The sequence below is a fragment of the Lepisosteus oculatus genome, chromosome 1 (assembly GCF_040954835.1).
Source record: "Lepisosteus oculatus isolate fLepOcu1 chromosome 1, fLepOcu1.hap2, whole genome shotgun sequence".
NCBI classification, from domain to species: Eukaryota; Metazoa; Chordata; class Actinopteri; order Semionotiformes; family Lepisosteidae; genus Lepisosteus; species Lepisosteus oculatus.
In genome coordinates this window covers 29,058,927-29,071,854 of record NC_090696.1, presented here as the reverse complement: position 1 = coordinate 29,071,854, position 12,928 = coordinate 29,058,927, and the positions used below count along the sequence as shown (strand labels likewise).

Here is a 12,928-nt window from a genome sequence, read left to right as displayed (position 1 = left end):
AGAGCTGCGTAGTTCACAGAGGACTGTCTGGGAAGAGACACTGCACACTGCCCGTGTGCTCATCAGTGTTGGCTGCTGTGAGTGACAATACCTGATATTACTAGATGGGAAAAGACTTAAGATTAATTCTTAACTTGGACTGTAATATGTACTACTGGAAATCCTGTCTGCTGTAAAAATGTTTTAGGTTTTTGCAGCCAAGGCACAAAGCTGCAGAGAATGGTCAGTCCCAGGAGCACAGAGTGTGTACACCTATACCCAGTCTGTGGCAAGACTTGGAAACTGATTTCCATCCCCCATGAATTTGAGAGCTTGAACAGGCTTGCAAAGAATAGGTAGAAACTGCAATTTCTCAGTGTGCAGTCATTAGAAATGGATCCAAAAAAAGATTCACAGCTGTAATTGCTGTCAATTGCACTTCCACCAAGCACTGACTCACAAGATGAATACTGATACTAATACTAATCAACATAATTCATCTTGGGATTTTTCTTAGTCTATTAAATTTTGACCCATTAAAGAGTTAAATTTGAGCATTCACATATTTAGAAAATTCACATTTGGTTAATCCACAAATGAAGATATCATTGGAAGGGGGTGAATAGTTTTAAGGCACTGTAACTGAAATTTGGAACTCTGTTATTTCTGTAGTGAAGTCCGAGTTCTTTACAGTCTGCTTTTCAGACATTGTAAAACAAGTCTCACAGACACCCAATCTCCTCAATCTGTCCCAAACTGTGGGCAGACTAGGTGAATACAAGCCCTTCCTCCAGAGAGAGGGCACAGCACACTAAGTTAGATATCAGTCACAAACCAGTTCTGCCATTTTACTTGGACATTTTTTCCCAGTTGGGTTTCCCCACTTTGTTTGGAGGATAGTGCAAGCCTTTGTTGTTGCAGTCTGTTTAAAAAAATCTGACCATTTTGAAACTAAATCTGGAGAGCTGTTCAATATTCCTCACTATGATCTTTAAGGGTGTTTTTATTTTTCTCTTATGAGTTTGAGGTATCAAAAATTTGGAATTTAGGATCTACTTAAAGATTTCCATGTGTTTAGACCACACTTAAAATCCAGTGTCTCTTTGCTACTTCAGTCTTACTCAATGGTTTGCATCACCAAGTCAATCTGCTTGAGGCACAGATCTCATTCTAGCTAGTGAGTCAAAGGCAAGAGTTTGTTTTTTTAGAATTTCAGCTGCAAAAGAACCACAAAGAGGCCAAGAACTAATAAAGGAGATTTTTAATGGCCTTTTGAAACCATAAGCCTCGCAGTGGAAGTTCTGTATTAAAATCTTACTGAAGTGCTCCAGTAAACAGAAGCACAAACAAAATCTCAAGGGTCTGTTCATACTCCACTGAAGGAAACAAGAGCTGATATTCAGACTGTTAACAGAACTCTCCCTGCAGTCACTCAAGACCCAATAACTGGCAAATACTAATAGAGAAACCACCAGGGGTGGTCTTCATACAGGCTGGGTAGCTTACAGAACCAATTCTCAATGTCCTCTCTTGAACCAGTTAATAATAATAATAATAATAATAATTCTTCCTTAAACTTATATAGCACTTTTCTGGACTCTCCACTCAAAGCTCTTTACAGGTTATGTGGACTCTGCTAACCACTGCTCCACCATGCCTTCCAACATAACATCTCAATTTAAATTCTACCTTTGGGTCTATAGTATAAAATATTTTGCCACTTTTAGTACCTTACCACATTTTCCAAAGCTGTATGCAATACGTCAATATAAGCACCTAGTTATTTGCATCTGCAAGGTGTTTGCCCAGATTTGAATTTTATCGAAATATTTTTGAATTTCATTTGCTGTTTCTAACCCTCCTAATGTGGAATCTGCAAATTGGAATGCACACAACTCTAGATCATTGTTCTAAATTAATAAGTACAGTGATCCAAGTAGAGATCCCTGTGATAGTCCCCTCAATCTGTACTCTCCATTTTCTATTATCCAATTCTCAACCTAAACATTTCTCCAAATGTCTCCACTTGTAAACTGAGATTTTTTTTTTCCAGGACCTTTATCAAAAGTATTCTGCAAATTTAAACACATCACATTGTATACTCTGACGTAAATTAGTTCAGCAAGTCCTACCTTTTGTAAATTCATAATGACTGTCCCTTGGGATCATATTTCCATATAGATCAACCTGTAGTCCTGATAATTGCTTCCAAACCCTTACATGTAACTGAACAAAGTATTATTCGCCAACAATACTTAGTGTTTTACCACCCTTTTTATGAAGAAGTGACTGAAATAGCTCCAAAACTTAAAACCGGACGCTTTCTTTACATGAAGGTTTGTGGAGTCTGGAACAAGCTATTATTTTGTTGAAGACAACACCCAGGCTGTTTTCATGAAGCAACTGGATGGGATCACAGGATGAAATATCTACCAACAAGACAGTAGTGCCTGTTTGGTTATGTACTGTAACTGCTGAAGTTAAGAAGAAAGTTTACAAAAAAATGGCCATTCAGCCCATTTAGTCCATTTGTACAGCTAGTAGCTACCACTAGTAATTTCTCGAAAGAAGCCAGGGTTTCAGCATCAACATGACCAGTTTTTCTCCATGCTCCCACAACCCATTATGCAAAAAGGTGTCTCCGCTTCTCAGATTTACAGTATGGTAGTGTTGTGCACTTCCACAACACTAGCATAGTAACATTTTAATATTTGAAGAAGTCTTTTGGACCATCTTGACATGAAAGATTTTAATAATTTAAATAATTGAAGAGGTCAAAGTCAAAAATTGTACAAATGTCATAGAATGTTTTATTAAATTTAGACTTGTAAGAAGTCGCATATTTCAATGCACTTGAAAATTATTGCATGAAGTGCATTCTTTCATACCAGCAACCCACATGGATTGATTTTGCAATAAACTTAAATAAAAACAAAAATACATATTTACATTGCAACAGAGGCAGAAAACACAGATTGTGCTTAAAGACACTGAAACTAGCTTACAAAGGGGATAGATCCAAAGATCCACCGTGACTGTGGTGCACCAGATCTTATGGTCACTGAAGCCAGACATTAATGGAGAAGAACCCAATATGGTCACTGAACTAACGGAAGAGAGATAACGAACAAACCTCTCTTTGAAAACGTTCAGCAAAACTAATTTTGCAGATTGTATCTCAGTAAATGCTGAAGATCAAAAAAAGAAAATAAGAAAAAGCTCTGGAGCTATCCGAGAGAGATCTTCATGAGTCCCGGAGAGAAAACATCTGAACAATAACTCTGCAGTTAAGATACTGAAGACTAACCCAAAGAAACCGCGAGCAGAACAAGGTCCTGTATTCGTGGAACACTGCTGATGCAAGATGAAGTGGCAGAAAGGGGCTGGTGTTTGGCTCCTAAACACACATGGCAGAGGGCACACCTCCATGCTCTGGGGTGGCATTGACAGAAATGTCCTCAGCAGCGTCAACCTGCAGCTCACCGGTTTTAATAAGACTTGATTACCTCCTCCCAGCGCTCCAGAGATCACAATGTTTATTGCCTTTAGAGCCCAAGCAATGAGACCTGTACAGGGCTAAACCTAAAGGTTAGATAAATCAGATGATACCGCTCAGGAGCCAGTGAAACTGGAGATTTCAAACACGGCCTCATGGAAGGCTGGGAAAAGGAGTCACAGTCACACTAGTGGAACTGGGAATAACCACCAAGAACAAATGGACCCTTCAATGTGACCAAGTGAGAGGACAGGGCAGAACAGGGCCACATCAAGTATCTCAACAGCCCCTTCCCAGACGGAACACACACCTGCTTAGAAAAAAACAAATATACAAATTTAAATAAACATCAGAAGAACTATACAGCTTGAACTTCAATTGAGACTCTTAGGTTATCTTCTGTTTGTTTCCTTAGGCATATACAATTGTACAGGAAGCACACTTACAGACCGATACTGGGCCAGTTGTCCAGTGTGCTCCAAAACAGAATTCCATGCAGCTCTATAAAAACAAGGCATTGCCAGTTCCAACCAGCTTCTTCTGCAATTCATGAATCTTGCACACAGTGAAACAATGGGCAAGAGCCAGTTCATTACCCGTGTAACACCCGTTTTCCCCCTTCAACACCGACATAATACCATAAACAGCTGTTGGAAGGTACCACACTTGAAAAAACATTATGTACAGTATTGGTAAAGCTTGCCCTTGGATAAAGATACAAAAGTCATTATTTACACAAGAGAAAAGACAGAACCGTCAACAAAGAATGAAAACTGAACAGCAACCTTCCTTCAGGAGGAAGGCCTGTCATGTCATCACACCACAGCTCCCTCTGCTGGCTGCGATGTGAAGCAACCAGCTCTCCTCTTTTGTGCTCAAGTAGAAAGCTGTTCGTCATTTCTAAGCATGTTAGAAATTCATGCATTTTTATATCATAATCCAGCTTTCCAAAATCTAATTCAAGAAATCGCCCATTTTTCAAAAATTATCCACACCTACTTGCGACTCCAAGCAGCCAAGAGTTTGAACATTGGGTCCGCAGGCCATTTTCAATGCATTTTTTAACTCCCTTCATTAAAGGCGAGGTCTGCAACATGTCGTAACATAACGGGAAGGTTTTACGTTGCCTGAAGAAGCATTAAAAATGACAATTTGAACTAAAATCCTTAACTAGTCCAGAATTCCCATATGGCTTTTGAAAGCAGCTTAAAGAAATCTGTGTTAGTGTTCTGGGAGCAGGCCTAGGCTGTGAAGGAGAGGAATGCGGAGCAAAAAGACAGAGGAGTCTGACCTCCAGGCACAGTGAGATAGTCTGCCTCTTCTCTCAGAGTACTGGGCAGAGAAGAGGGGATGATGGGCCGAGAGACCCAGAACACTTCTGTTAACCTGCAGCAGAGACCAGGAATGGAAAATATTAAAGCCCATAGGTGAGCAACCCTGCAGGTTTAACCGTTTCTTCTGAAGCCGTGGATAATGAGATTTAACCATATAAGCAGTGAATAAGTTTCAAAAGGTCATGGAGCTGACAAACGTCTACGTCTCAGAAAGGCTGCACTGTCTGTTCCAGTCTAGAGCAGTCAGGGGCAGGCCTGGCCTTGGGAAACTGCAGTCCAGCATGATTTGTGCATCTTTTTAAATTGCTACCAGCTTACAAACCACCCACAAACAATTGTGCAACTTTGCAAATAATTGCTTAGTTCAAACAAGTGAGAGTTCTGATGGTGAAAATCGGAAGGATCTTTCAGTCCTTCAGGACCAAGGCTGCCCACTGCCGAGCTACAGCACAGCCTGTTCCTCAATAACAGACACAACGGTGCTCTCTCCCAGGGCAATAAGGGCATCCAGCTTTCGCTCTGGCTAAACCTTGGACAGCTGTGGGCCTGGAAATCAGGCAAGGCCACAGCCCTCACCTGTGCACCAGGGAAACACTGTGCAAACTGGACTCTGAAGGGTCAGACTGCTCACAGAGTCAAGGGGTCAGGGGGACCTTCCCCAGCCTTTTTTTAAATTGTAACATAAAAAACTCTTTTGAGAAGCATTTCACAAAAAAGGCTGCATTTAAAATTATTTTAGGATGCCATGATGCTGGATTCAATATATCGGCAAGAGATGAAAAATCTCATCTAGCGATAGAACAGGTCAACTGATCACCGCCAACCCCCATCCACCAAAATTCATAAGGACTCACAGACACCAAAGACTGTAGTCCTCCTCATGGCAGAGAGAAATCCCAGTCTATCGATTAAAAGGGTTAAACATCCTTAGATGAAGAGAGTAGCTGTGACATCATGTACTGACTTGGACTGAAAAAAGATGACCAAACCATCTGTGCACAGCTTGCCTGTCTGAGCAGTCAATAAGAAACAGAGGTACACTGTAGGCTATAGTGGGAAGTGAAAAGATCCAAGTAAGTAAGAACCAAACCAGGCTGGCTCTTAGTCAAGCTATACAAAACTGTTGTATGGGTCCCAGACATTTTGTGACGCTATCGAGTACAGCAGGGTGCAGGCCAGGACAGTTTGTGCAACCCAAAATTGAGGATAATGAATCAGAAGCTGATAACGGTGGGTTTTTCCAGCATTAAGTGTTTGAGAAGCTGCTGGTAGATGAAGAGATTGTCTTTCATAGGCAGGCTGAAATGAGTGACCATGTGCGTTTGTTCAAGGCAGAGGATGGAGCAGACACTGGCCGAGTGAAGGCAAGACTGGCCACATGTGGAAAAGGAAACCCTGGCAGACCCGTCAGGGCTGGGGTCTGGCGGCTCAGAACTGTGTGGTGACAACGGGCTGGCAGTCCCTGGCACAGCAGGAGGATCCAGCCCTGCGGGCTCAGCTGCTGGGCTGGCGTGTATGGGACCCCCCAGAGGAACTGTATGTGCGGGAGCGCTGCCTCAGGACCAGTCTGCTGGGCACCTCCAGCTCCTGGAACAGCGGAGTCTCCGTGATGTCCACTGCCTCCGGCCGCTCGCTGGGGCATGGAGACAGCATGCGGCGCACCATCACGAGCTGAAACACAGCAACCAAACACACCGCTTGATCCATTCAGATTGGCAAGTGGGCAAGGCTACACACTGCCACACAACATACATAGTAATAACTCTCTGACATGTGTGAGTGTTTCATCACTGAGAGATTTGACCTCTGTGCAAAGGAAGAACTAATGGTTGGCATCATACTGGCAGCTGTGTTCCCACACAGATATTCCCAAAGCTGCTGCACTAAACACATTCAAACTCCAGCAACTTGCCAGGATATAAACAGTATAAAAATAACCACAATCCACATCATTTCAGCAGTTACCTAATGCCTGGTGATAAAAAATGATTTAATGGGAGCTGTTACTTGCTCCCTGGTGGCAGAGTGACAGCACTCACCTCCTGCACGTTCCTCTGAGAGAACGCCTGTGGAAACTGCAGGTTCCTCACCTCCGTCAGCGTCTGCAGGGAAACAACCACACAGAGTGCAGGTCAGGTCAGGCCCTGAGCAACATGCAGACTCTGGCTGCCAACAGGCTACCATAACAACGATCATGGGGTAAAAGGAGAACATGACAATTAGGGTGCTTACCCGCACTCTCTCCATCTGGGTGCTAAAGGGATAGAGCAGCTCGAACAGAATCAGGCCCAGGGAGTAGATATCCACCTTGTGAGAGTAAAAGTTCCCGGAAACCTGGATAATGCAGGAAACAAAGATCATTTCAGACAAAGGCAAAGAAACTCTACAAAACAAGGACACAAATGTCTCTAAACAGATACCCAAACTCCAGGTACAAACCCTCTAAAGTCAATCCATTTTCAAAAATGTACTCCTTCAATTCCATTGAATGCTATCTGTATAGACTCAGTATGTTCTCCTTGTGTTCATGAGAGTTTCCTCTGGGTTCCTCTCACAGTCCAAAGCCATAATGCGAGGTTGATTTGTTTCTGAGAATGGACTGGTATATGGATGGATGGACTAATTTATTCAGCCTACACTTATAAGTAGATTATATTTGCATTCACTGACAAAACATGGCATTTAACTGGAACAATTAATTTGTGTTGAGATTTGAACCCACAATCTTCCAGCTCAAGTCCAGAAGCCTAACCACTGCTCCACACTGCTGCCCTTGATGCCCTGCTGCCCTCTGTTTTCATTTAAAGTACTTCAACATTTTTCACATACAGATATAACAATATAGCTATGCTTTCATTTCCATTTACCTGCTCAGGGCTCATGTACAGCTTGGTGCCCACTTGCCCAGTATGCCTAGCATAGACTGGCATGGGGGTCAGCACTGCTCCCCCTTCCTCATCCTCCTCTTGGTCCATAGCTGTCACCAGCCCAAAATCGCCCACCTTCACCACATCATCCAGGGTGAAGAAGATGTTGGAAGGCTGAGAGAGCACAGAGCAGCCAGGTCAGACTTTTAGCACAGACTGGGCTAAGAGCTTAGCCATCAGCATAGACATTGTGACTGTAGTGCAAACGGCCAGCATCACAAACCGAAAGAGAGTGTACAGCTGCATTTTTCGCTTTGAAACCTGCGCATCAAGAACAGGTGGGTGGAACAAAGACAAATCCAGCTGAAATGGCAGGGTGCATGGCGAAGACAAAGGTCTATGACCCTAAAATTGACAGGATCTTGACCTAGACGTAGCTATTCCCACAGAGCAGTAGAACAATACTCTAAAACACAGGCGCCCAGAATTTAATCCTCAACAGCCAAGGAACAGCCACTTGAGAACTATTGCCTTCTCTTTCAGGCTTATACAACAAATGAGACTGGCTCTGATCATGGGAATTCTAATGCTAAACGCTCCAAAAGCAGTTAAGCCTTCCTATAATATGTTGACAAACTCAAATGCTGCACGACATGCTGCAACAGAGTACGGTGAGTGAGGATTGCAGTGTATGTACTTCCATAACCGCACAGAACAGAGAAGTGAAGAGTCGGAGCTCACTTTCAGGTCCCGGTGCATGAGGCCCTTGCTGTGCAAGAACTCTACAGCCTCGGCAATCTGCAGGAAGATACCCAAACACTCAGTCCGGTCCCGCTGCTCTGGCTGACACCGCTGGGCCATCCAGTCCTTCAGATTCTCCTTGCGGCACAGCTGCATCTGGATATAGAGGTACACCTTGGGTGAAGGCAGGGGCCGGGGCCGCTGGGAGGGCAGGGAGGGAGTGTGGCAGGGGCCCAGGCTCAGGCTAGTGGGCCGCGGAGGGGAGCCGGAGAGGGAGGTGGGATTGGGCCCATGTGTTTGGGTCCGGGATTCCGAGCTGGGTCGCTCCGTCAGGGTGCCGTGGCTGCCGGGCTCGGCGGGCTCCGAGGTGTCGTCGCAGCCCGAGTCCTCAAACACAATCTCGTCCGAGAAGGAGCTGCAGTCCTCGGGGGCGCAGGGGTTACACAGCTCAAAGGAGTGCGGCGAGTCGGAGACCTCGGGGTCGGCCTGACTGTCCCCCTCCGAGAGAAAGCTGTCATAACCATGCAGCTGGCTGGCCTCGCTGGGCTCCCCACAGCCCTCGTCTCCTGCTGCAGAGGCGTTGGGAGAGAACATCCCGTGGGAGAGAGAGGGCAGCCCATCTATCCGGATACTGAGACTATCACCTCCTGCCCCCTCTGCTGAGGAAATGTCCTGGGTCAAGGGCTTGGAGACGGGCACTTTCACGGATAGCGCCTCCATCTGCTCTGGGGAGCTGAGCGGCCAGTCTGTGGTGCTGCAGAAGGAAAATGGACACACCTCACTTACACCTAGAGATGAGCCGAGTCCTTCTGATCTAGTCATTCTAGTGGCAAACTTACTGTTCACTGCATACAGTCTTTCAGACAGCACATTGAATTCAATATTAAAAGACTTTTATTAAAGCAAATATAACTTTACAATAACAAAATCTGGAGTGTACAAAACAGCTCATGGAACCTGTACCTCAAGCCCAAAGAAAAGGAACAGTATCCACAGAGATAAAGATTTGATTGTGCTCAATTTGACTTAAACATTCTTATTCTAAAAATATGTACTAATAATGATGAAAAGAATCACTTAAATCAGTGAAGCTTAAAGAGTGGCTATGAGTGTTTCCATCTACAGGACTATGGGCTGGCTCTTACCTGGCATCCTTGAGCCAGCGCTGGTCCATCTCCTCCTGCCAGCCCTCAGGGGGGCTCTCCTGCCAGGCGTTGAAGTAGCGGATGATGCCAGGGTGCTCCAGCTTGGCCAGGGCCTTCACCTCCCTCATCACTTTCTCCCGGGCCTGCTCCCTGAAGCACAGCCAGCAGCAGGAGTGAAGACCAACACTGAGATGCAGCAGCGCACAGCTCGCTGACCAGAGTCACAAGAAATCACACCAGACTACAGGGCAACTCCTGCAGCTCTCAAAGGCAACTCACGGACTCAGAAGCATCAGTTAATGAAGACTCAAGAGGTTCTTTTTTTGGGATTGTTCAGTCTCAAGAAACGGACACGGTAGACACTAAATGAGTATTTCACTTTCTTCACTAAAGAAGACAACATGCCTTGGGCAGCAGAAGGGAGATCTTCATTAAAATGTATTAAGATAGAAGAGGTAGAATGTTACAGGTACAAGGACGACAAATAAATCTCCAGGGCCCAGTAATATCTTACCAACTCTTCCAAAAGTTGGTTAAGAGTAGTACCCACGGACAGAAGCACATCTATAAAAAGGATGAGAAAGTTGATCCAATGTGTTTTCTATTATGTGTCAAGTAATGGAGACAATTAGTACTAAACCAAAAAAATCACCTATATGGATGTAACATCCTATTCTTATAGAAAAGATATGTCTTGCCTAATCAGCTTGTTTGCATCTTTTGAACAAGCAACAGCTGTAATGGATAGACACAGAGCATACGATATAGTGTATTTAGATAGAATCTTTTTAATAAAGATCCCCAGAAAAAAATCATTTTCAAATTATAGGCATTCAGGAAAAAAGATTGGATTGATAATTGTTTAACAGAAAGCAATGCATAAATAAAGGGTGAACAATCAAATTGGGATAATGTAATAGCTGCTCTTACCAATTAGAATGATCTAGGTTCTAGTATACTTAGTAAACTACTGAAGTTTGAAGATTGTACATCAGGAAGATTAGTGAACGCTGTAGAAGCATTTCAGTTATTTCGGCCAGTCGATTTCAGAAATGAAATTGATTAAGATTGAGATAAAATTCAAGACTGAGCAAACACCCCACAGCTGATGTTTAATGTAAGTAAGGCCAGAGTTTTGCATGCGGTAAAAAAAAGACTGTACATACAATATGGGAAACACTGAAGTAGAAGAGGCTACTTATGGAAATCAAAAATGTATCTGTTAACACATCGCTTACATCTTCCAGAAAATGTGGGAAGCAATAAAAAACGCAAGCAAAATGTTACGATACACAGTTAAGTGAAGAGTTCAAATCAAGGGATTTTATGTTAAAATGAAACAATGTACTAGTAGGACCTCATTAAGAATACTGTATACAATTTTAGTCTCCACAATATAGAAAAGACTGATGCTCTGAAATTAGTCCAGAGAACAGCAACCAGATATATTCCGGGTCTCACGGGAAAAGAAAAAGGATAAAGGAACTAAACTTTTTTAGTCTAGAACGAGCTAGCTAGCAATGTTGTTAAAGGTGATGCCTTAGCTTCCTTTAAGACACAGATTACATCCTCAATATGCGTAAACAACATGATTCAAAAGGCCTTAAAAGACAGAAATTTGATGTAAATTCTAAACTGATTTCATTGATGCAGTTTAATTTAGCACAATGCTTAGAATGAATAACAGGCTTGAATTGTGGATTTTATAGCATAACTAAGCACAAATGGCCAAGTAACTTGAGTTATAAATAAAAATATCTAATTAAAATACAGTCATTTTAAAAGTGTAGATATCAAAACTGCACTTAATGGCCACCGCTTTCAGGTGAAAATTTGAAATTGTCACTTTGTTATGAGGTTGCAATACAGAGACTGGTAGCATGTTTTATTCATTTTTGAATGTTCTCTTACCACTGAAAGACAAAAGGCTTGATTACTTCATGGAAATCATTACACTGACTGTGGCATTATTGTAAAACTGAGATGGTGTTAGTTTAATGATAAACAGTGGTCTGTTATTTTGCAAAAGAGTGCCCTTTGTGTCCATAAATACAACCTAATGGCAGAAATATATTAAGCCTAATCATGCAAACAATTATGCTTACAATTTAAATATGACAAACGTGGCTCAAGCAGTGATCTAAGGCCCTTGCAGAGGAGAGTGCTGTGAAAGTAGGTTTCAATAAGCACTTGCAGCTGGCTTCTACTGAAACAGTTGGACCGGTGCAGTTAACGCATTCAGCACTAGATGGCAGAACATGTAAAGCATAAATTTCACTGCTACAAAATCTTCATAATTCTAATTAGAAGCCACAACACCTGTTTCCATACAAGGTATAATGAACAGCCTTTCCATAACTGTTGAAAAGATTTATCATGGTCTCATCTGTCCATAAAACTCTCCTGCCTTCTCCTTGCACTCCTGAATAGAATTTGAATTGTACTTAAAATTCTAATCAAGCTTTTTTGTTCTTAGCGTTAATGATGGCTTACATCTTGCTGTGTTGCCTCTGTAATTCTGATGTTTCCTGCAAGATGTGGATTTTTATACTTTTACTCCCACACTGTGGAGGTGGTTGATCATTAAACTCGGTTGATTTAGGGTTTTCTTTGAAATCTCCAATAATGTTTGGTCATCAGCTGCAGATTATTTTTTTGACTGACCTGGTCTCAGCTGATTGGTTATTATACCTGTGGTTTCCTATTTTTTCAGTATATTGCCAATATTGGTAGTATGTTGGTTTCCATTTTGAACTTTGACTTCAGACACTCAAGTTAAACAGTGACAGGTTTACGGGATGCTCATTTCTTTGTTTGAGCCCAATTTCCCCAACAACAAACACCTGACTAACAAGAGACACATATCAACCAGCCATCTCAATACTTTTAAAAATGATCATGATTACTAGATGATTACCTGTTCGGCAGACGTATCCTCTTGATAGCATAGTGACAGTCGTCCACCTTGTTCCGTGCCTCAAATACAACTCCAAACCCCCCTCGGCCCAGACACTGCACTGGCACAAAGTCTGTCAGGTACCTGGGGAAGCAGAGCAGGTGTCACACAGGGGACCCTTACAGCAAAGGCCAATACTAGGAGGGACACCTAGGCTGTCCTAGAGCAAGAGCACAGCTTGCATCTTTGAAAAGTGGGAGAACACCCACAAGTCACCCAATGACTCAATCGGTTTCTGCCTACTATTCAATATTCTGCTGAAATTAAACGGGGGAGAACATGCAAACTCCACACAGAAAGTGTTCCAATTCACATCCAAACCCAGGCACCAAGAGCTGTGAGGTAGCAATGCTTAATCCAGTTCCTGTGCACTGGTCACTATCTTGACAGAAACAGCCTGCTAATGGAAT

The 12,928-nt window shown here is 42.9% G+C and overlaps 1 protein-coding gene across 4 annotated transcripts in view; it reads right to left on the bottom strand.

The window, feature by feature from the left end:
- Nucleotides 1-2,766: 2,766 nt before the first annotated feature.
- The window catches only part of eif2ak3 (eukaryotic translation initiation factor 2-alpha kinase 3), a 45,202-nt gene continuing 35,040 nt past the window's right edge, over nt 2,767-12,928 (bottom strand). For all 4 annotated transcript variants that reach the window (XM_006629568.3, XM_015344632.2, XM_069189053.1 and 1 more), the window contains exons 11-17: nt 12,480-12,602; nt 9,563-9,712; nt 8,418-9,171; nt 7,677-7,850; nt 7,042-7,143; nt 6,849-6,911; nt 2,767-6,480 (exon numbers count right to left, since the gene is read on the bottom strand). In XM_006629568.3, the coding sequence (XP_006629631.2) occupies nt 6,304-6,480; nt 6,849-6,911; nt 7,042-7,143; nt 7,677-7,850; nt 8,418-9,171; nt 9,563-9,712; nt 12,480-12,602 (1,543 nt within the window). In that variant the 3' untranslated portion in view covers nt 2,767-6,303. The remainder of the gene's footprint in view (nt 6,481-6,848; nt 6,912-7,041; nt 7,144-7,676; nt 7,851-8,417; nt 9,172-9,562; nt 9,713-12,479; nt 12,603-12,928) is intronic.